The 24,848-nt window shown below is 37.6% G+C and overlaps 1 protein-coding gene across 3 annotated transcripts in view; it reads right to left on the bottom strand.

Annotated features, from left to right (window-relative positions):
* C1H3orf33 (chromosome 1 C3orf33 homolog) overlaps nt 1–24,848 on the bottom strand; it is a 37,207-nt gene that overhangs the window by 10,925 nt on the left and 1,434 nt on the right. For 2 of the 3 annotated variants that reach the window (XM_070792781.1, XM_070792785.1), the window contains exons 2-5: nt 24,230–24,289; nt 21,252–21,399; nt 3,987–4,147; nt 132–1,194 (exon numbers count right to left, since the gene is read on the bottom strand). In XM_070792781.1, the coding sequence (XP_070648882.1) occupies nt 793–1,194; nt 3,987–4,147; nt 21,252–21,399; nt 24,230–24,289 (771 nt within the window). In that variant the 3' untranslated portion in view covers nt 132–792. Of the gene's footprint in view, nt 1–131; nt 1,195–3,986; nt 4,148–21,251; nt 21,400–24,229; nt 24,290–24,848 lie in introns of those variants that run through there. The other variant, XM_070792791.1, reaches the window with a different exon arrangement.

The raw sequence follows: 24,848 nt of genomic DNA, 5'->3' as shown, positions 1-24,848 counted from the left end.
ATCTAACAATAGGTGGAAATAAGCTACTCTTTATTACTAGAAATGGTCTAAGTGACCTTCCCTTGTGGCTCTGCCCCAAATTCACAAGCAGTTAGAGAGCAGTGAAAAAGAAAGAGCAGCCTCAGACATGCTGCCTAAAGAGTTACTTTATTATAAGTAATCAAAGTTGAAAAAACTGGCAAAATAAACAAATACTGTCTTTCAACAAAAGCTAAATATGGCTGCCCCAAATGACTAAAATAATACAACGGCCAGTAGTTAAACTTTCTCTTCATGTACTATCATTATATGTATATCTCCTTCAACCTGATAAAAAATTTTTTTTTGGCTCCATTGGGTCATCACTGCTGCTCAGGCTTTTCTCATTTGTAGTTCATGGGCTTCTCATTGTGGTGGCTTCTCCTATTGTGGAGCACAGGCGCTAGGGCGCAGGGATTCAGTAGTAGCAGCTCCTGGGCTTTAGAGTACAGGTCAGTAGTTGTGCTGGACAGGCTTAGTTGTTTTCTGCATTGATAGGTGGATTCTTTACCACTGAGCCACCAGGGAAGCCCAACCTGTAACTTTTATGGAGTGTTTCATTCTTCTTAAAACCATACTATATTAATCACAATTTATTTACATTACTCTGATATTACATGTACAAAGAATCATCCCTTAAATATTTAAATACCATTAGAATGCAACTTTGATCTTCTGGGGAAATTTCCCATTTCAACTCAATGAAAAATATCCATTATAATTACACGTTTTATTCTTTTTGGAGTAGGTCACCTCCAGACAGCTTGGAATATTTCATTCTTTTCTACGAAAGTGTATGCGACTCATAAGCTCTCTGAACTTCAGTATTAAGGAGTAGTTATTCATGGTCTCTTTCCATGTTTCATAAGACCTTTTAAATTTGTCATAATAACTTTCTTTTTTCAAGTTGAAATCTGATCCATTTTTTTTTAAATAACTGTCTTTTTTCCATATTTCTCTCCAGGAACCTTTCAGTTTTTCCAAATAACTTTCTTTTTCAGAGTCTTCCTTCCATACTCCTTCTCCTTTTTTTAAGGCTGTTAATTCAGCTTTAAGTAAATTTCTGTGAATTCTCCAGTAGATTTTAGAATCATGACTTAACCCCTTAACAAGAACAGTTTTGCCAAGACCTCTTCTCAGGATTTCTTCATTCAGATTCACACTAAAAAATCTACCCTTGAATAAAAAATAACACAAACCAATTATTTAATAAAATTACTAATATACCCATAGTACCTTATTTACTTTAAAATCAGTCAATCTGCAATTTGAGTCCTCCAGAGAAAAGTCAAAAATATAAATGATGGGACTTCCATGGTGGCACAAAGGTTAAGAATCTGTGCTCCCACGGCAGGGGGCATGGGTTTGATCCCTGGTAGGGCTCCCATATGGCATGTGGTATAGCCACAAAATATACATATATATATATATTTACACACACACATACATATACATATATATGCAAAGGGGTCCTTAAGAGCTTTAAATAGCTAATGTTAAATCCAAGAATTTCATTACTAGATGAAACTTTTGCTCAAAGACAACTGACTCTTTTATAACACATAGCTCTCCACAGGTTCACTGGTCACCTAACTCAAAAGTGTGTAGAAGCGATAAAGTATGAAAAGAGATTTTTGATTTTTTGGTTGATGTTTGAATAGAGAATGGAGCACACACCAGTTAGGGAAAATGACAGGAGGCCACAGCAAAAGAAATTAACAAAACTAAAAAGTAGACAAATGCAAAATGGACTGAAGCATCACAGAACTGTTACATTAGGTTCAGAATTTCAGTGTTTAGCAAGGCCTGGCATGTAAGAATGTTTTTAAAAGATGGCCCATAAAATAATGAACATAAAAATAGCCCTGGCCCTTGAATCTTCAAACTTCAAGAAATTTTAGTTATACCTCACTGCCTAGTGAAACCAGATAAATGGGAACGTTTTTCCCCTTACTAATTTACAGTGTAAAAGAGATCCTGCTTAGCTGTTTCCATAGTCCCTCTGGGATTTTAATATAAGATTAATTTTAACAAGGTGTTAGAAATTTTATAGCTTCATTAGACAAGTAATTCACAGTTAAAATTTTTTAATGTGAAAACTAAAGGTTTAAAGTAGTAAACATTTTCTAAGATTAAAAGAATATAGGAAACTTTTGTTTCTTTAAATGCAGTAACTTTTGGTACATGATGATAAGCAGCTAATAAATACAGTTTTAAAGGGTATATCATATTTGTCTCAATCTTTTAAATTTAATGAGCTGAACCAAAATGAGAATAATTAAAATTCAACCTCACACTACAGAAAAGTTCAACAGAAATAAATACTGAAATATTCGTATAGTCTGGTATAAGGTAATGACAGAAAAGGTAAAGTTCGGGCTCAGGAGCCCCAAGGAGCTGGACTTCAATACCAGCTTTTCCACTTGGTTACTCAGAGTCCCACCTTTATATAGGAATAAAATGATTCCATAGCGGGGTTTGAGAATAAATAATACATACTTCTCAATTTAAAAGAGAAGTTAATATTTGAATAAGGCCTTTGAGATTTTTATATAATTTTGTATTATCAACTTAGTTAAATATAGATGCCTCAACCAATCAAGGTTGAATAATTCTTATTTTGAAAGAACTGAATATGACCTGGACATGCAAAGATTAATGGATTTCATTAGGTGTTCTATTAATTCAGAAAGCTTTTTATAATTAAAATGGTTACCATTCTAATCACTTTAGTGTGAGATTATTATTTTTCTTCAGATTATTCTCACTTGTAGTATAATAAAGAACTTTAAAAGAAAAACTACCCTTAATGCTGTCATAATAATGTAAGTTAAAAAAACAATTCTTAATTCTTTCATATTAACGTTTCAACTATTTCATTTTGCCATGTCCTTTTTTCAGTAATCGTCCACCAAAAGAAATTTGGAGGAAGGCACATTGAAGAACTCAAGACAGTAACAGAGCAACAGCAATGAGGCTCTGTGGCATTCCCAGTTACAGAATGGCTATGCTATGCTATACTAAGTCACTTCAGTCGTGTCTGACTCTGTGTGACCCCATAGACAGCAGCCCACCAGGCTCCCCCGTCCCTGGGATTCTCCAGGCAAGAACACTGCAGTGGGCCGCCATTTCCTTCTCCAATGCATGAAAGTGAAAAGAGAAAGTGAAGTCGCTCAGTCGTGTCCAATTCTTAGCGACCCCAAGGACTGCTGCCTACCAGGCTCCTCCGTCCATGGGACTTTTCAGGCAAGAGTACTGGAGTGGGGTGCCATTGCCTTCTCTGACAGAATGGCTATGGTCAATCACAAAAGTAAGGAAATTCTAAAGCAATGACTATGGATCATAAACAGTATTTTTTTTAAAAAAAGTAAATAGTACTTAAATAGGCTCCATTTAAATATGTCCAGTAATATTAAATATGCTCAATGCTTTTAGAGTTCAAAGACTTACATGTTAAGTCATACCTTTCTACAAGGTATTGGATCAGAATGAGCAATATTTACCTTCAGAAAACATCCTTGCTCTTTGCAACTACCAGTTGACACCACACTCAACAAGTGGTTTATAACAAGTGTGATATAATACACTTGTCCATAAATAAATATATGATACTCTTTAAATAAGCAATAGCCAGTCATTAATAATTTGAAGTTTTTTACTTTTTCTTAATTTTTTATTTTTCTGTAATAAACATATAAACATTTTCTATAATAAACAAATTTTATAGAAAAATTTATATATGAAACCTGGTTCCTTATATATAATCACTAGCAGTAGTAGTTACAAAAGACAAAAGAAAACCTGTTTCATTATATAATCAAGGTTCTAATTAATGTGTTTATATATTGGGCTACAGTCCATGGGGTCACAAAGAGTTAGACACGACTGAATGACTAACACTTTCACTTTTCACTTATGTATAAATAATAAGAATAAAATATTGTTAGTTCTTTCTTCACACTACTTACCTTATTCACTAAAAGGTAGCAAAAGAGTGCTGAATTCTCCTTTCCAAGAAGTTGGAACCATAGTACTTGGGAAGGTTTTAGCTCTTTTTGTAACCACACCTTCCCAGTTTCAGTAAGTTCTACTCCAGCCAACTTAATCAGCAAAACGCCACATGGTTCTTCTAAAAAGGTTAGGTAGAAGAGTTTACCTTTAATATCACAATTGCAAAAGCAAATTCCAAAGTCATTTGTGCTTCAAAACACAACTGGATATGTTACTTATAAATACCCAGACTCTCTAGATGTAGATCCATTTATTTCTATAGTCAACTTGTCTTTTAAAACAATACAAGTAGGTAATAGATGGAATAATTTAAAAAACTAATTTCAGTAAGATCCAGAACAGGATGTGGGGTTTAACCAATTTATCTTTTTTTAAAAAAAAATCTTCCAGATTTATTTCTATGTACACATACACATAAAGCTACAAGTCATGTCGTTCAATAATATAGGCTCCTACTATCAATAAAACCGTATAAACTGCTTTTTCACTTAATTTATTGAGGCTGTTTTCCCAACTCAATAAATATTAATGTCAACATTATTTTTATACAGTTTATAAAACTGATTTCCAGATAGGATTTTATCAATTTATATTCCAAGTAATAACGTCTATATAGTCAAAGCTATGGTTTTTCCAGTAGTCATGTATGGATGTGAGAGTTGGACCATAAAGAAGGCTAAGCGCTAAAGAAAGATACTTTCAAATTGTGGTGCTGGAGAAGAGTCTCTTGGATAGCAAGGAGATCAAACCAGTCAATCCTGAAGGAAATCAACCCTGAATATTCATTGGAAGGACTGATGCTGAAGCTGAAGCTCCAATACTTTGGCCACCTGATAAGAAAAGCCGACTCAGTGGAAAAGACCCTGATGTTGGGAAAGATGGAGGGCAACAGGAGAAGGGGGCAGCAGAGGATGAGATGGTTAGATAGAAGCACTGACTCAATGAACATGAATTTGAGCAAATTCTGGGAGATAGTGGAGGACAGAGGAGCCTGACAGACTGAAGCCTGGACTTCACAGGTCGCAAAGAGCCAGACATGACTGAGCAACTGAACTGAACTGAACTGAGAGGAGCCTGGCATACTACAGTCCATTAGGGTCACAGAGTCAGACATGACTGAACAACAACATAGCATTAAGAAAGTTTGTTTGGGCAAACTCTGGATAAAATTTTTACCAATTGAACTTTAATAATAGGATCTTATTTTAGAAAAAGTTTACAACTTTCCAAAAAGGGAAAATGGCTGGCAAAAAAAAAAAAAAAAGTTAATGCTTTTTTTAAAAGAAATGATACATTTAACATATATTATACTCTTATATAAGTATTGATAGTTGAAAGTATAAAGTTTGTCCATTTAATTGCTAGGGAAAAGTAACACTTGAGTTCAGAAAGATATCCCAGAAGTTTCTCATGATATTATTTGATGATAGAAAATCATTTTCTTTAAGGCTTGGGTTTCTTGAAACTTGTCCTAGAGCTTCAGTTAGAGAAGTTTCAAAAGGTATAAGTAGGAGGATTATGTCCTTAGAAAACTCTGTGATACAGTATATTCACAAATTTTATTAAGGCAGAACACATATAATAAAGATTAGATGAAATCATTAGATGAAATACCTAATGAGTGAAGGGAAGTATAAAGATTCTGAGGCCTCTCTTCAGCCCTTTAATGCTACCATCAACACCAACTGTCTTTCAATAAAGTATCCTCTAGTCTTTAAAACCAAATCTTTAGGACCAAAAACATGAATCTAATCAACACTATCAACCTTGAGTATTAATGTCCTAATTCTTCACTTCAACAAAGGTCATGGGATTCCTTTAAAATTAGCAAAGTCCCAATTAAGCATTTAAAATATGATATGGTCAATACCAATGTAAACATAAGTTTTCCAGAAGCTAATCTACTGAATAAGGTAAGTTATATCCATCAAATATTTTTGCCCAAACAATTGATGTTTTCTTGAAAAAGGAGAGGTTACTTTTAATATTTATGATTTCTAATTTTAGCTTTGTGTGAATCCCTGTCTTTCCAGCTCTTCAATAAATCTTTTACATATATACTTTTAAAAAACCTAATTCATACTGGGTAGGACGACACAATGCCAAGGATTGTAAGGGCACAGCAAAACGGGCTCCAGTGGAGGAGCCCAACAGCACTCCACGAAAAGTATACGGCTTGGGTTTTGCAGAATGAACACAGAGAGGCACAGGGAGGAATGGGAGTGAGCATGTCAAGTAAGGGAAAGACCATGGGCACCTGGAGAAAACTGCAGACATAAGATGAATACTCAGGTAAACCGCCACTAAGGACTTTGTTACATTTATGTTCTATCAGATGGGTAGGAAACTTCACAACTTAATATTCCTAAGGTTTTTAGAAAGATAGTACTTGATCCCAAAACAACTGATTCATCCCCTAGATTTATAGAATATTAAAAATCAAGAAGTTTCCTGGTGGTTTAGCGGCTAGGATTCTGCACTTTCATTATGGAAGCCTGGGTTCAATCTCTGGTCTGGGAACTCAGATTCCACAACCTTACAACAGAAATAATAAATGACTGAATAAATAAATATTATAAATGGATTCATGACAGTGGACAATTTCATGAGAGAGATATATCACATATATCAAAAAGATTATTTTTTACCATTAGGTAAATGGTAAAATTTACTATTAGGAATAGGAGAAGCTTTGAAATGGTATCACTAGACTGCAGGTTTTCTGACTACCGTAGGCTCACATCCATTGTTTGCCACTGTATACTGAAACTGCAGAATAGAGCAGGTCTTCAGTAAACATCTACTGAAGAAATGAAGTGTTCTAAGAGTTTCACTTCATAAAAATTTTCAGCTCTGTGTGTTTGCCTCATCATATAAACCAAAGATAAGATCATGGAAGGCAAGGATATCACAAAATAGTCATGAGGAAGGAGTCTTGGAAATGTGATGATTCTCTTGTTTGATAGTGGTGGAAACCATTGGCTGAACTGGAAACAGAACACAAGCTCTCTACACCAAACACATTCAACTACGCCACACAGACTACTCTGATGTAGTTATCTGAGCCCAACCATTTGGTTAGAATGGCCTCAATCTGGGGGGCCTGAATCTTAGCCCTCCTTACAATAAAATCAAAAGTCCATCTCTATCCTATAGACCAGGTAGTAAAAACAGTGAAAGGAACATAAGGAGCTTTCAATTAATAGCTATTCTTAAATGAACAAGATTATGCTCTAACATCTTATTATGTCATTCAAAATAGTGCTTGGAAAGCAACTTCTAGATTCTATAACTGTTTTATAGGTAAACAGGTTTAACCAATGTAAATGCAAATTGATCTCTTTAACATGAACAATTTGGGGACTTCTCTGGTAAGAACCTGCCTTGCAATGCAGGAGACACAGGTCCAATCCCTGGTCAGGGATCTAAGATCCCACATGACTAAGTGGGACAAACTAAGCCTGCATGCCTCAACTAGAGTCCGCATGCCCCAACTAAGACTTGACGTAGCCAAATAAATAAAGATTTTTTTAAATGAACAATTTATGTCAGTTACAAAAAGTATTAACACTATCATTACATTTGTACTGGTTAGCATCTGTCAGTGTGTCTGTTTCTTTAATTTTTGCAACTCAATACACAAAGTTGTGGACTGGGTAGCAAAGAATCTATTTTCTATCTTTAGCTCCATCAACTGTTACGGAGATGGCTGCATAAATGACCTTTAACTTCTATAGAAAATATTAAAATAAGTAGGGGAAGTAAGTTTCCTTTTAGCTTTAAAATTTTGATTGTACCAAGTTGACAAACATTATTATTTGATGTATATACTAATAATACACTAATATTATAGCAATTATAGCACTCTAATATAGCAATTAAAGTGCTGTGGCATTGCACACCTTTCAGGACAGATACCTGGTGAATACCAACCCTGGAGTTGTGCGATGCACCGATGGCCTTGCTGTCTAAGCACTAAAAAATCATCACTATTTCCGACAGGAGAGATTTAAATTACTACTGCATTATTACAACAACTGAGAAGTATAAACCATGCTTAGAGCTGAAATGGCCAACAAATAAACATCCCAAGTAATCTTTCTTTAGGGAACAACAGTCATTCAAATGACTGTTGTAAATTGTGTAAGTTCTGCTTGATTTGTTAAGAAATAAAATCAATCATGTCAGGTGTGCTTGAGGTAAAAAAAATCAACCTTATTCCTTTATAGCCATATGTCAATTGAAGAGTGAGATTCATTCATCTCAGGGTAAAGAAATAAGAACTTTCTTTAAAACATTAAAATAATATTAAGGAGATCTTTAAATATGACTCAATTAAATCATTTGACAATTTTGCCAAGTCTCTGTTGGCTAAAAATTATTTTTCTAGGGACTGTGAATAATTAGATAAGAAAAGTTCCCTGCCCACTAGGGGCTCATAGTTCAATAGAAGGATATAAACCTAGATACATAATTACAGGAAAATGTGTTTTAGTACTGTAATTGCAGTATGTATAAATTGCTTGGGGCATAGGAAAGAAAGAGGCCAGTTCTGCTTGGGAGTTAAGGAGAGCTTCACAAAAGAGCTGAAGTTTGAGCTAGAACCTAAAGAATCCACAGACTGGGACTTCCCTGGTGGTCCAGTGGTTAAGACTCCATGCTTGCAGTGGAGGGGGTACAGGTTCAATCCCTAGTTGGGGAACTAAGATGACACATGCCACACAGTAAAGAAAAAGAGAAAAAACAAACAAAAAGAATCCACAGACGCTCAGGCACTTGGAAAAGATCTATGCCCAGGGCGTGAGAACACATGGAAGCAGCAGGAAGGTCTGTGTGGCTGTGGTCTTTGCTGAGAAGCAGGGAGAAAAGGGAATTGCAGCAGCAAGCTCTGGACTCTGCCCAATTCTCCAACCTCTTTGGTGTCTCTTGTCCCCTTCTTCCCTATGCTCCAGCCACATGAGCCTTCACGTGCCTTACCAAAAGAGCCGGGCTCATCCCCACGCATGTTCTTCCTAGCCAGCTCCTTCCCATTCTCTAGGCCTCTGATGAGGCCTTCTCTGACCACCATATATGTGGATTTCCTCTTCTTAAAAGCTCCAGTAATGCTCATCCTACACCCTGATCCTTTTCTTCATAGCCCTTAGGACAATTTTTCATTTTTTTGTTGCCCATCTTCCACCTGGACTGTAAGCTCCAAGGGGTAGAGTGGTCTTGTTTGTTTCACTCAGCATGTACAGCTAGCTAGGACCTAGAACATAATGTGTGTTCAGTATTTGTGGAATAAATGTTTGAATGCCTGAGTAGCTACGTGAAAAAAGGAGGGAAGGAAGAAAAGAAATCTGGAACCAAATTAAATAGTTCGTTTGTGGGGGGCGGTCCTAAGATGGTGGAGGAATAGGACGGGGAGACTACTTTCTCCCCGACAAATTCATCAAAAGATCATTTGAACACTGAGCAAATACCACAAAACAACTTGTGAACGCTGGCGGAGGACGCCAGGCACCCAGAAAGGCAATCCATTGTCTTCGAAAGGAGGTAGGACAAAATAAAAAAGATAAAAAGAGAGACAAAAGATTTAGGGACAGAGACCCATCCTGGGGAGTTTTGCAATCTCAGAGGGCAACATAACTGGGAGGAAAAAATAAATAAATAAAACCCATAGATTATGCCCCTAACAGCAACTCCCAGTGAAGAAGTACCCCAGACGCTTGCATTTGCCACCAGCAAGCGGGGGCTGAACAGCGAGGCTCAGGCTGCACTGCTTAGGGTAAGGACCGGGCCTGAATGCCCTGAGGGCAATCTGAGGGAGCTAACATGAGATAGCAACCCAAACTGTGGGATAGCCAGAGAGAAAAAAAAACAAAGAGCAGAGAGAGAGAGAGAGAGAACTTTCCCACAAAAACCTCTAACCTACGGCACCACCAGGCCACTCACAGAACAAAGGACTGAGCGAATACCAGAGGAGAGCTAGCCAGCAGTGCACTGGCCCATCCCCGCCGGAGGCAGGGAGGCAGGCGGGCCCCAGCCAGAGCCAGAAGGCAAGGGGCAAACTTGGCCCCAGAGACGGCATCCTCTACCAAACTGTGAGCAGGCTCCCAGTTGCTAACCAAATCTTCCTGGGATCCTGGACGGTTGACATCCGCCAGAGGGGTCGCAGCCAGAGATCAGCTCCCCAGAGGAGACACACAGCACACCTGAGATGGCACTCCCGCTGCACACCCAGGAAACCGAGCGGCTGGGACAGGGGAGGTGACAAGATGCGCCACCCATGGGGAGTGTGCGCTCGACAAGCACCTGGTCGCCTGAACTGCTCGGACCTGGGAAGGGCACAAAACACTGGCCCAACTGAGTGCCTTTGTGGAGTACCCAAGAACCTGAACCTGAGTGGCTTAGACATAGGAAGTGCACGCAACCCAGGGCCCACCTTAGACAGTTCCCCTGCAGAGCAACCTAGAGCCTGAGCAGTGTAGATGGGAAAGCACACACACACCATCAGTGGGGACAAACCCAGTGTGGCCAAGTCACTGCAAGCACTCCCCACACACACCAGTGATATTTGTTTGCAGTGTTCCAGCCTCCCCACAGCACAACTGAACAAGTAAGCCTAAATAAATGACCACCTTCGCCCTCTTGGGTCAGGGCAGAAGTTAGATACTGAAGAGACTTGCAAACAGAGGAAGCCAAAATAAACAAACAAGAGGGAACCGCTTTGGAAGTGACAGGTGCAACAGATTAAAACCCTGTAGTTAGCATTGGCTACACTGGAAGGGACATATAGACCTTGGGAAGTATAAGCTGGAACAAGGACCTGTCTGAAACTGAACTGACCCCATTGCCCTCAACAGCTCCAGAGAAATTCCTAGACATATTATACTATTCAGTTCAGTTCAGTCGCTCAGTCGTGTCCAACTCTTTACAACCCCATGAATCACAGCACACCAGGCCTCCCTGTCTATCACCAACTACCAGAGTTCACTCAAACTCATGTCCATCGAGTCGGTGATGTCATCCAGCCATGTCATCCTCTGTCGTCCCCTTCTCCTCCTGCCCCTAATCCCTCCCAGCATCAGAGTCTTTTCCAATGAGTCAACTCTTCGCATGAAGTGGCCAAAATATTGGAGTTTCAGCTTCAGTATCAGTCCCTCCAATGAACATCCAGGACTGATCTCCTTTAGGATGGACTGGTTGGATCTCCTTGCAGTCCAAGGGACTCTCAAGAGTCTTCTCCAATACAACAGTTCAAAAGCATCAATTCTTTGGCGCTCAGCTTTCTTCACAGTTCAACTCTCACATCCATACATGACCGACCACTGGAAAAACCACAGCCTTGACTAGACGGATGTTTGTTGGCAAAGTAATATCTCTGCTTTTCAATATGCTATCTAGGTTGGTCATAACTTTCCTTCCAAGGAGTAAGCGTCTTCTAATTTCATAGCTGCAATCACCATCTGCAGTGATTTTGGAGCCCCCAAAAATAAAGTCTGATACTGTTTCCACTGTTTCCCCATCTATCTGCCATGAAGTGATGGGACCAGATGCCATGATCTTAGTTTTCTGAATGTTGAGCTTTAAGCCAACTTTTTCACTCTCCTCTTTCACTTTCATCAAGAGACTTTTGAGTTCCTCTTCACTTTCTGCCATAAGGGTAGTGTCATCTGCATATCTGAGGTTATTGATATTTCTCCCAGCTTGAGAAATATCTTGATTCCAGCTTGTGCTTCTTCCAGCCCAGCGTTTCTCATGATGTACTCTGCATAGAAGTTAAATAAACAGGATGACAGTATACAGCCTTGACGTACTCCTTTTCCTATTTGGAACCAGTCTGTTGTTCCATGTCCAGTTCTAACTGTTGTTTCCTGACCTGCATACAGGTTTCTCAAGAGGCAGGTCAGGTGGTCTGGTATTCCCATCTGTTTCAGAATTTTCCACAGTTTATTGTGGTCCACACAGTCAAAGGCTTTGGCATAGTCAATAAAGCAGAAATAGATGTTTTTCTGGAACTCTCTTGGCATTTTCATTGATCCAGCGGATGTTGGCAATTTGATCTCTGGTTCCTCTGCCTTTTCTAAAACCAGCTTGAACATCTGGAAGTTTATGGTTCATGTACTGCTGAAGCCTGGCTTGGAAAATTTTGAGCATTACTTTACTAGTGTATGAGATGAGTGCAATTGTGCTGTAGTTTGAGTATTCTTTGGCATTGCCTTTCTTTGGGATTGGAATGAAAACTGACCTTTTCCAGTCCTGTGGCCACTGCTGAGTTTTCCAAATTTGCTGGCATACTGAGTGCAGCACTTTCACAGCATCATCTTTCAGGATGTGAAAGAGCTCAACTGGAATCCCATCATCTCCACTAGCTTTGTTCATAGTCATGCTTTCTAATGCCCACTTGACTTCACATTCCAGGATGTCTGGTTCTAGGTGAGTGATCACACCATCGTGATTATCTGGGTCGTGAAGATCTTTTTTGTACAATTGTTCTGTGTATTTTTGCCACCTATACTTAATATCTTCTGCTTTTGTTAGGTCCATACGATTTCTGTCCTTTATTGAGCCCATCTTTGCATGAAATGTTCCCTTGGTATCTCTAATTTTCTTGAAGAGATCTCTAGTCTTTCCCATTCTATTGTTTTCCTCTATTTTTTGCATTGATCGCTGAGGAAGGCTTTCTTATCTCTCCTTGCTATTCTTTGAACTTTGTATTCAGATGCTTATATCTTTCCTTTTCTCCTTTGCTTTTCGCTTCTGTTTTCACAGCTATTTGTAAGGCCTCCTCAGACAGCCATTTTGCTTTTTTGCATTTCTTTTCCATGGGGATGGTCTTGATCCCTGTCTCCTGTACAATGTCACGAACCTCCATCCATAGTTCATCAGGCACTCTGTCTATCAGATCTAGTCCCTTAAATCTATTTCTCACTTCCACTGTATAATCATAAGGGATTTGATTTAGGTCATACCTGTATGGTCTAGTGGTTTTCCCAAGTTTCTTCAATTTAAATCTGAATTTGGCAATAAGGAGTTCATGATCTGAGCCACAGTCAGCTCCCAGTCTTGTTTTTGCTGACTGTAGAGCTTCTCCATCAGAGGGCAGACACACTGAAACCATAATCACAGAAAACTAGCCAATCTGATCACATGGACCACAGCCTTGTCTAACTCAGTGAAACTAAGCCATGCCGTGTGGGGCCTCCCAAGATGGGAGGGTCATGTTGGAGAGGTCTGACAGAATGTGGTCCACTGGAGAAGGGAATGGCAAACCAATTCAGTTTTCTTGCCTTGAGAACCCCACGAACAATATGAAAAGGCAAAATGATAGGATACTGAAAGGGGAACTCCCCAGGTTAGTAGGTATCCAATATGCTACTGGAGATCAATGGAGAAATAACTCCAGAAAGAATGAAGGGATGGAGCCAAAGCAAAAACAATACCCAGTAGTAGACGTGACTGGTGATAGAAGCAAGGTCCAATGCTGTAAAGAGCAATATTGTATAGGAACCTGGAATGTCAGGTCCATGAGTCAAGGCAAATTGGAAGTGGTCAAACAGGAGATGGCAAAAGTGAACATCAACATTCTAGGAATCAGCGAACTGAAATGGACTAGAAAGGGTGAATTTAACTCAGATGACCATTATTTCTACTACTGTGGGCAGGAATCCCTTAGAAGAAATGGAGTAGCTATCATGGTCAACAAAAGAGTCTGAAATGCAGTACTTGGATGCAATCTCAAAAACGACAGAATGATCTCTGTTCGTTTCCAAGGCAAACCATTCAATATCACAGTAATCCAAGCCTATGCCCCAACCAGTAACGCTGAAGAGGCTGAAGCTGAACGGTTCTATGAAGACCTACAAGACCTTCTGGAACTAACACCCAAAAAAGATGTCCTTCTCATTACAGGGGACTGGAATGCAAAAGTAGGAAGTCAAGAAACACCTAGAGTAACAGGCAAATTTGGCCTTGGAGTACGGAATGAAGCAGGGCAAAGGCTAATAGAGTTTTGCCAAGAGAACGCACTGGTCATAGCCAAACACCCTCTTCCAACACAAGAGAAGATTCTACATATGGACATCACCAGATGGTCAACACCGAAATCAAACTGATTATATTCTCTGCAGCCAAAGATTCTACTATTGTCATTTTTTAATTTTTAAGTTCTTTATTACTCCTTTAATTTTCATTTTTAAAACCTATTACCTTGCAAAAAAAAGACCCTATTTTTAAAGCAAATTTCATATATATATATATATATATTTTATAACTTTTGTGATTTTGTTTTATTTTTTTAATACTGTATTTTTGAGAATCTAACTTCTACTCTAGATTTTTAATCTTTGCTTTTTGGTATTTGTTATCAATTTTGTACCTTTAAGAATCCAATCTTCAGTACCCATTTTTACTTAGGGGTGTGATTACTGGCTTAATTGCTCTCTCCCCTTTTGACTCTCCTTTTTCTCCCCCAGGTCACCTCTACCTCCTCCCTCCCCATTCTCTTCTCTACTTAACTCTGTGAATATCTTTGGGTGTTCCAGGCTGTGGAGAACACTTAGGGAACTGATCACTGGCTAGATTGGTCTCTCTCCTTTTGACTGCCCCTCCTCTCCTCCTGGTAACCTCTATCTCCTTCCTCCCTCTTCTCTTCTCTATGGAACTCTGTGAACCTCTCTGAGTATTCCAGACTTGGAGAGCAAATAGGGAATTGATTACTGGCTAGACTGCTCTCTCCCCTTTGGATTCCCCCTCTTGTCCTCCTGGTCACCTATATCTTCCTCCTCCCTCTTCTCTTCTCCATGAAACTCTGGGACCCGCTCTGGGTGTCCCTCACTGTAGAGAATCTTTTCAGCATTAACCTAGGTGTTTTATCATCAGTGCTGTATGGATGGAGAAGAATTGAGGCTACTGTAAGAATAAGACTGAAAGCCAGAGGTAGGAGGTTTAAATCCAAAACTTGAGAATACCAGAAAACTCCTGACTCCAGGGAACATTAATCGACAAGAGCTCATCCAAAAGCCTCCATACCTACACTGAAACCAAGGTCCAACCAAGAGCCAATGAGTTTCAGAGCAAGACATACCAGGCTAATTCTCCAACAATGCAGGAACATAACCCTGAGCACGAAAATACAGGTGGCCAAAAGTCACACCAAACCCACAGACACCTCAAAACTCACTACTGGACACTTCATTGCACTCCAGGGAGAAGAGATCCAGCTGCACCACCAGAACACCAACGCAAGCTTCCCTAACCAGGAAACCTTGACAAGCCACTTGTCCAACCCTACCCACAGGGAGTAACCTCCACAATAAAGAGGAACACACAAACTTCCAGCATACAGAAAGGTCACCCCAAACACAGCAAGCTAAACAAGATGAAAAGGCAGAGAAATATTCAGCAGGTAAACGAACATGATAAAAGCCCACCAAACAAAACAAAAGAGGAGGAGATAGGGAGCTTACCTGAAAAAGAATTCAGAATAATGATAGTAAAAATGATCCAAAATCTTGAAAACAAAATGGAGTTACAGATAAATAGTCTGGAGACAAGGATTGAGAAGATGCAAGAAAAGTTTAACAAGGACCTAGAAGAAATAAAAAAGAGTAAATCAATAATGAATAATGCAATAACTGAGATCAAAAGCACTCTGGAGGGAAGCAACAGTAGAATAACTGAGGCAGAAGATAGGATAAGTGAGGTGGAAGATAGATGGTGGAAATAAATGAAGCAGAGAGGAAAAAAGAATTAGAAGAAACGAGGACAACCTCAGTGACCTCTGGGACAATGTGAAATGCCCCAACATTTGAATCATAGGAGTCCCAGAAGAAGACAAAAAGAAAGGCCATGAGAAAATACTTGAGGAGATAATAGTTGAAAACTTTCCTAAAATAGGGAAGGAAATAGCCACCCAAGTCCAAGAAACCCAGAGAGTCCCAAACAGGATAAACCCAAGGCAAAATACCCCTAGACACATATTAATCAAATTAATGAAGATCAAACACAAAGAACAAATATTAAAAGCAGCAAGGGAAAAACAAACAACAATTAACCCACAAGGGGATCCCCATAAGGATAACAACTGATCTTTCAACAGAAACTCTTCAGGCCAGAAAGGAATGGCAGGACATACTTAAAGTGATGAAACAGAAAAACCTACAACCCAGATTACTGTACCCAGCAAGGATCTCATTCAAATATGAAGGAGAAATCAAAAGCTTTACAGACAAGCAAAAGCTCAGAGAATTCAGCACCACCAAACCAGCTCTTCAACAAATGCTAAAGGATCTTCTCTAGACAGGAAACAAGAGAAAAGGTTTATAATCTCGAACCCAAAACAACAAAATAAATGGCAACAGGATCATACTTATCAATAATTACCTTAAGTGTTAATGAGTTGAATGCCCCAACCAAAAGACAAAGACTGGCTGAATGGAGACAAAAACAAGACCCCTATATATGTTGTCTACAAGAGACCCACCTGAAAACAAGGGACACATACAGACTGAAAGTGAAGGGCTGGAAAAAGATATTTCACGCAAATGGAAACCAAAAGAAAGTAGGAGTAGCAATACTCATATCAGATAAAATAGACTTTGAAATAAAGGCTGTGAAAAGAAACAAAGAAGGACACTACATAATGATCAAAGGATCAATCCAAGAAGAAGATATAACAATTATAAATATATATGCACCCAACATAGGAGCACCACAGAATGTAAGGCAAATGCTAACAAGTATGAAAGGGGAAATTACCAGTAACACAATAATAGTGGGAGACTTTAATACCTCACTCACACCTACAGATAGATCAACTAAACAGAAAATTAGCAAGGAAACACAAACTTTAAATGATATAATGGACCAGTTAGACCTAATTGATATCTATAGGACAATTCACCCTAAAACAATGAATTTTACCTTTTTCTCAAGTGCACATGGAACATTCTCCAGGATAGATCACATCCTGGGCCATAAATCTAGCCTTGGTAAATTCAAAAAAATTGAAATCATCTCAAGCATCTTTTCTGATCACAATGCGGTAAGATTAGATGTCAACTACAGGAAAAAAACTATTAAAAATACAAACATATGGAGGCTAAACAACATACTTCTGAATAACCAACAAATCACAGAAGAAATCAAAAAACAAATCAAAATATGCATAGAAATGAATCAAAATGCAAACACAACAACCCAAAACCTATGGGATTCAGTAAAATCAGTGCTAAGGTGAAGGTTCATAGCAATACAAGCCTACCTCAAGAAACAGGAGAAAAATCAAATAAATAACCTAACTCTACACCTAAAACAACTAGAAAAAGAAGAAATGAAGCACCCCAGGGTTAGGAGAAGGAAAGAAATCATAAAAATTAGGGGAGAAATAAATGCAAAAGAAACAAAGGAGACCATAGCCAAAATCAACAAAGCTAAAAGGTTGTTCTTTGAGAAGATAAATAAAATAGACAAACCATTAGCCAGACTCATCAAGAAAAAAAGGGAGAAGAATCAAATCAACAAAATTAGACATGAAAATGGAGAAATCACAACAGACAACACAGAAATACAAAGGATGATAAGAGACTACTATCAGCAACTATATGCCAATAAAATGGACAACTTGGAAGAAATGGACAAATTCTTAGAAAAGTATAACTTTCCAAAACTGAACCAGGAAGAAATAGAAAATCGTAACAGACCCATCACAAGCACAGAAATCGAAACTGTAATCAGAAATCTTCCAACAAACAAAAGCCTGGGACCAGATGGCTTCACAGCTGAATTCTACCGAAAATTGAGAGAAGAGCTGACACCTATCCTACTCAAACTCTTCCAGAAAATTGCAGAGGAAAGTAAACTTCCAAACTCATTCTATAAGGCCACCATCACCCTAATACCAAAACTAGACAAAGATGCCACAAAAAAAAAAAACTACAGGCCAATATCACTGATGAACATAGATGCAAAAGTCCTTAGCAAAATTCTAGCAAACAGAATCCAACAACATATTAAAAAGATCATACATCATAACCAAGTGGGCTTTATCCCAGGGATACAAGGATTCTTCAATATTTGCAAATCAATGTGATACACCACATTAACAAATTGAAAGATAAAAACCATATGATTATCTCAATAGATGCAGAGAAAGCCTTTAACAAAATTCAACATCCATTTATAATAAAAACCCTCCAGAAAGCAGGAATAGAAGGAACATACTTCAATATAATAAAAGCCATATATAATAAACCCACAGAAAACATTATCCTCAATGGCGACAAATTGAAAGCATTTCCCCTAAAATCAGGAACAAGACAAGGATGCCCACTCTCACCATTACTATTCAACATAGTTTTGGAAGTTTTAGCCCCAGCAATCAGAGAAGAAAAAGAAATAAAAGGAGTCCAAATTAGAAAAGAAGTAAAACTCCCACTGTTTGCAGATGACATGATCCTCTACATAGAAAACCCTAAAGACTCTACCAGAAAATTACTAGAGCTAATCAATGAATATAGTAAAGTTGCAGGATATAAAATTAACACACAGATATCCCTTGCATTCTTATACAGTAACAATGAGAAAACAGAATGAGAAATTAAGGAAACAATTCCATTCACCATTGCAATGAAAAGAATAAAATACTTAGGAATAAATATACCTAAAGAAACAAAAGACCTATATATAGAAAAGTATAAAACACTGATGAAAGAAATCAAAGATGACACATATAGATGGAGAAATATACCATGTTCATGGATCAGAAGAATCAATATACTGAAAATGAGTATACTACCCAGCAATCTATAGATTCAGTGCAATCCCTATCAAGCTACCAAAAGTGTTTTTCAGAGAACTAGAACAAATAATTTCACAATTTGTATGGAAATACAAAAAACCTCAAATAGCCAAAGCAATCTTGAGAAAGAAGAATGGAACTGGAGGATTCAACCTGCTTGACTTCAGGCTATACTACAAAGCTACAGTCATCAAGACAGTATGGCACTGGCACAAAGACAGAAACATAGATCAATGGAACAAAATAGAAAGCCCAGAGATAAATCCATGCACCTATGGACACCTTATCTTTGACAAAGAAGGCAAGAATATACAGTAGAGAAAAGACAATCTCTTTAACAAGTGGTGCTGGGAAAACTGGTCAACCACTAGTAAAAGAATGAAACTAGAACACTTTCTAACACCATACACAAAAATAAACTCAAAATGGATTAAAGATCTAAATATAAGACCAGAAACTATAAAACTCCTAGAGGAAAACATAGGCAAAACACTCTGTGACATAAATCATAGCAGGATCCTCCCTCCTCCCAGAGCAATGGAAATAAAAGCAAAAATAAACAAATGGGACCTAATTAAACTTAAAAGCTTTTGCACAATGAAGGAAACCATAAGCAAGGTGAAAAGATAGCCTTCAGAATGGGAGAAAATAATAGCAAATGAAGCAACTGACAAAGAATTAACCTCAAAAATATACAAGCAACTCCTGCAGCTCAATTCCAGAAAAATACCTGACTTTATCAAAAAATGAGCCAAAGAACTAAACAGACAGTTCTCCAAAGAAGACATACAGAGGGCTAACAAACACATGAAAAGATGCTCAACATCACTCATTATCAGAGAAATGCAATTCAAAACCACAATGAGGTACCATCTCACACTAGTCAGGATGGCTGCTATCAAAAAGTCTACAAACAATAACTGCTGGAGAGGGTGTGATGAAAAAGGAACCCTCTTACACTGTTGGTAGGAATGAAAATTAGTACAGCCACTATGGAGAACAGTGTGGAGATTCCTTAAAAAAACCGGAAATAGAACTGTCATATGACCCAGCAATCCCACTGCTGGGCATACACACCGAGGAAATCAGAATTGAAAGAAACATGTGTACCCCAATGTTCATTGCAGCACTGTTCACAATAGCCAGGACATGGATGCAACCTAGATGTCCATCAGCAGACGAATGGATAAGAAAGCTGTGGTACATATACACAATGGAATATTCAGTTCAGTTCAGTTCAGTTGCTCAGTCGTGGCCAACTCTTTGCGACCCCATGAACTGCAGCATGCCAGGCCTCCCTGTCCATCACCAACTCCCGGAATCCACCCAAACCCATGTCCATTGTGTCAGTGATGCCATCCAACCATCTCATCCTCTGTCATCCCCTTCTCCTCCTGCCCTCAATCTTTCCCAGCATCAGAGTCTTTTCAAATAAGTCAGCTCTCCACATCAGGTAGCCAAAGTATTGGAGTTTCAGCTTCAACATCAGTCCCTCCAATGAACACCCAGGACTGACCTCCTTTAGGATGGACTGGTTGGATCTCCTTGCAGTCCAAGGGACTCTCAAGAGTCTTCTCCAACACCATAGTTCAAAAGCATCAATTCTTTGGTGCTCAGCTTTCTTTATAGTCCAACTCTCACATCCATGACTACTGGAAAAACTATAACCTTGACTAGATGGACCTTTGCTGGCAAAGCGATGTCTCTGCTCTTTAATATGCTATCTAGGTTGGTCATAACTTTCCTTCCAAGGAGCAAGTGTCTTTTAATTTCATGTAATATTACTCAGATACTAAAAAGAATGCATTTGAATCAGTTCTAATGAGGTAGATGAAACTGGAGCCTATTATACAGAGCGAAGTAAGTCAGAAAGAAAAACACCAATATACCAATTCAATACTGTATTGAATTTAGAAAGATGGTAACAATGACCCTATATGTGAGATAGTAAAAGAGTCACAGATGTACAGAACAGACTTTTGGAATCTGTGGGAGTAGGCAAGAGTGGGATGATTTGAGAGAACAGAATTGAAACAAATATATTATCATATGTGAAACAGATCACCAGTCCAGGTCCGATGCATGAGACAGGGTGCTCAGGGCTGGTGCACTGAGATGACCTTGAGGGATGGGATGGGGAGGGAGGTATGAGGGAGGTTCAGGATGGGGAACACATGTACACCCATAGCTGATTCATGTGAATATATGGCAAAAACCACCACAATATTTTAAAGTAATTAGCCTCCAATTAAAATAAATTAATTAATTAAATAAAATAATAAATAGTTCATTTGTGTAAGTTAAGAGTTTGGACTTTCTCTCATAGACAATGGAGAGTTATTAAAAATTAAAATGACTTTTTTTTGCTATTTTAAAATAACTTCTAATACAGGAACTTTAAAATAGTTATTTAGTGCTATTATTTTTGTGCCTTACTTACTTCTCCATGAAGATATAGCAGGTAAAGCAATGGGAATATGTTCAATCTCTAAACCATTCTCAGTTATTCGGTGTAGTCGGCCTCGTAGTTTAACATTCTTTCTTATAAATTCTACTGGAATGTCTGAAGAACGTGTGAATTTTGATGTCTGTTGATTTACAAGGAGAAAAGTATAATATTTTATTACTATTTTCATTTTAAAATTAAGCATGTTATATTCTCTAAACATTTCAAAGAAGACATAACCACTGAACATTTTTAATTTGGTTCTTAATTTTATAATAATATTTTTAAAAGACTTAACAGAGGTGTTTATAAGCACATTTTTAGAAACCTTTAGTCATTGTTTTACTATTTGAGACTACTATATAGAGAACATTAAACAGACTCCTCACTTTTAGAAAAGCTTACATCCTTAAAATGTGACACAATTTATCAAGAAGCAGTGAGCATACAGCTGTGCCTGGCACTACACAAATCTGGTTAAACTTACTATCTTACTGGTTAAGTTACTATCTCATTCTATAAATGTACTATCTATTCATACAGGTACTCTGGGAGATGGAGAAGGAAATGGCAACCCACTCCAGTATTCTTGCCTGGGAAATGCCAGACACAGGAGCCTTGCAGGCTATAGTCCATGGGGTCACAAAGAGTTGGACACAATTTAGCAACTAAACAGCAACAGCAGCAACTCCTGTGAGAACCTAGACAAAACTGAGGCCATTTAAGTTAGACTACTAATCAACAAGTTTCTTGCCCTCATTTTTCAATCTCATAGGAGAAATTGTTTCCCTCCAAAAAGGCCAACATTAGGAATTTATTTAAATACCTAACACCTTGGAGTTACTCAACATTTTATACCTGTGTCTTTCACATTAACAGTACTATAGAAACAAGCTTAATTCATAAGCATGGCTGGGTGAGAGCCTCGTAACAGGCAGAAGGATAAACTAGTAACCAACTTTCTAAGATAGTAAAGTTGGTCTAAACATTAAAAAAATTTTTTTCCAAACAAGAAAAACATTATAGCAGACAAATCCAGAATGTGGAACATTAATAATGGGATAAATGACTTGGTTATTCTAAAAAATAAATGGCTTATGGGGAAAAAAAATGAGTGGGAGTATAGACTGTTATAAAATAAATGAGACAGATATAACAAATACAATATATGGACCATTAGAATCCTGCTTTGAACAGATCACCTACTTTTTTAAAAAAAGACACCATTGAAACAATCAAAGAATTCTTAATATTGTCTGGATATTAGATGATGCTAATTGGTTATTAATTATGTTAGATGTGATAGTGTTCCAGACAGACAGACACTGTGAGTCTCCTGATGCAGCATAACAGGAAGCAGCATACTCCATCACCTTCTTGTTCACACTAAATCTATGGCGGAAACACAAATCCAGACTGCGGGAGATTCTCTAAGACTAACTCGGCCTCTTCAAAATCACAGTGTCATGAGAGACAAAAATTAAAGTGGGCGTAAAAGTCTAGACTGAAGGAGACCAAAGAGACATGACAACCAAATACAGTGCATGATCCTTGACTGAAACTTAAGACTGGGAGAAAAAACAGCTACAAAGGATATTTTCAAGAGATAAACATGAATGTTAACTGGATTTTAGAAATTACTACAAAAATGTTAAATTTATTAGATGCAAAAATATTAATGTGATTATGGAGGAAAAGTATCCTGCTCTTAGCAAGTACACTACAAAGTCTTTATGGGACTAGTTATAAAATAAGTGAGTCACAGGTAGGAAGCGTACAGCATGGAGAATACAGTCAGTAATTATGCAGAATCTCTGTAGAGTGACAGACTTGTGATCATTTTGAAAAGTATAGAAATATCAAATCACTATGTTGTGTAACAGGAAGTAACAGTGTTGTAGGTCAATTTTACTTCAAAAACAAACTCATAAAAAATCATATCAGATTTGCAGTTATGAGAGGTAGGAGATGGAGGGAGGGAGAACTTGAAAGATACAAACTTCCAGTCATAAGATAAATAAATACTAGGGGTGTAATGTACAACATGAGTAATATAATTAATAATACTGTATGTTATACATGAAAGTTGTTATACATGAAAGTAAATCCTAAGAGTTCTTATCACAAGGAAAAAAATTGTTTTCTGTTTATTTAATTTTGTATCTATATGAGATGATGGAGGTTCACTGAACTTACTGTGGTAATCATTTCCTGAGGTATGTAAGTCAAATCATTATACTGGACACCTTAAACCTAGGCAGCGCTATAGGACAATTACATCTCAGCTTTAAAAAAGTGAGTTCAAGGTGTTAAAAAAAAAGAGGGAAAAAAGACAAAAGTTCTGAAATCGGAGTCTGGGTGTAAAGGCAACAGTTGGAAAAAATGTAGTATGGTAACAAGGTGTAGTCAATGATAATACAAAACAATATAGAGATAAGTATAGGAAATAAATATATACAGAAGCAATATGTCTATTCCAGTTCATAACATGACACTGAAATGACATCCTATGACAACAATCAGGTATATTAAAAGTACTTGTAAATCCTGAATTATCAAATACATTTCCAAAATGTCTGTTATTAAAATACTTTTTGAAAGGGCAAAAAAACACACTAAATAAGCATAAATTATTTAGTTCAAAGGGACATAACTCAATTTAAACCTAAAACCGCTACAAAAAACATTTTTGAGATATTCTTCAGCATCTAAAATGCAAATTTAGTGATTATTTATTTCAAGCATGAAGAAAAGTCATTATGGAACAACAGGTTGTGCAATTCTTTCCATAAAACCCTGTGGATGTGTTATTTTTAAACCAACATCTTAAAGTACGTTCACTGTTCTAAAATGTTATTTAAAAGCTTCTAATATGAATAACAAAATGATACCCATGTTAAGATAAAAATCATCTGAAGTGAGAGAAATTAACTGTCTAGTGCTTATCATAATGTCTTAATTTTTTAACTTACCAGTCGAACACTTCTTAGAAGTAACATTACTCCGGCCATGGCCATTACAGTGCTGATGTTCTTTAGAAAGAGATTTTATGATTAATTCTAATTATTATTCACAATACTGGAAGTACTAAATAGAAGGCAGGAAAAAAAGTCATCCCTTATACCTAACTTCTCAAATAAGGCTTATCCTTCAACTAAGGCCCACTTCTTCCAAAAAAACCAACTGCCCACCACCCATTAATCTTCCCCTTTTTCTCCCAATCTAGTACACACAGTAATTATATACATAATACTGTACTGTTTTCTATTGATTGTATTGCTTTAACCATGAGTCCCTTGAATGAATCAGTCTAATATTAATACTGTTTGTGCAAGGCCCATAGGAACTCCATAACCCTAAGTCTGCAGGTGGAATTAAAGTATTTACTAGAAAACTTTATTACCGATACCATAAAACACAGCACTTGGGAAACAGATGAGGCAAACAGTCAGGAAAATCATAGCAATGTATTTCATTTAAACTGAAATCGATCTAAAGTTTAACAAGGATCCTGCAACTCCCTCACCAACAGTGGTAATCTAACGTGCTTTCCTTCAATAAACACAACTAAGCATATAAGAGATGATTATA

This window comes from Bos indicus, chromosome 1 (assembly GCF_029378745.1).
Source record: "Bos indicus isolate NIAB-ARS_2022 breed Sahiwal x Tharparkar chromosome 1, NIAB-ARS_B.indTharparkar_mat_pri_1.0, whole genome shotgun sequence".
Lineage (NCBI taxonomy): Eukaryota > Metazoa > Chordata > Mammalia > Artiodactyla > Bovidae > Bos > Bos indicus.
Note: the sequence above shows the minus strand (reverse complement) of the source record. Positions and strands in the feature narration are given on the sequence as shown.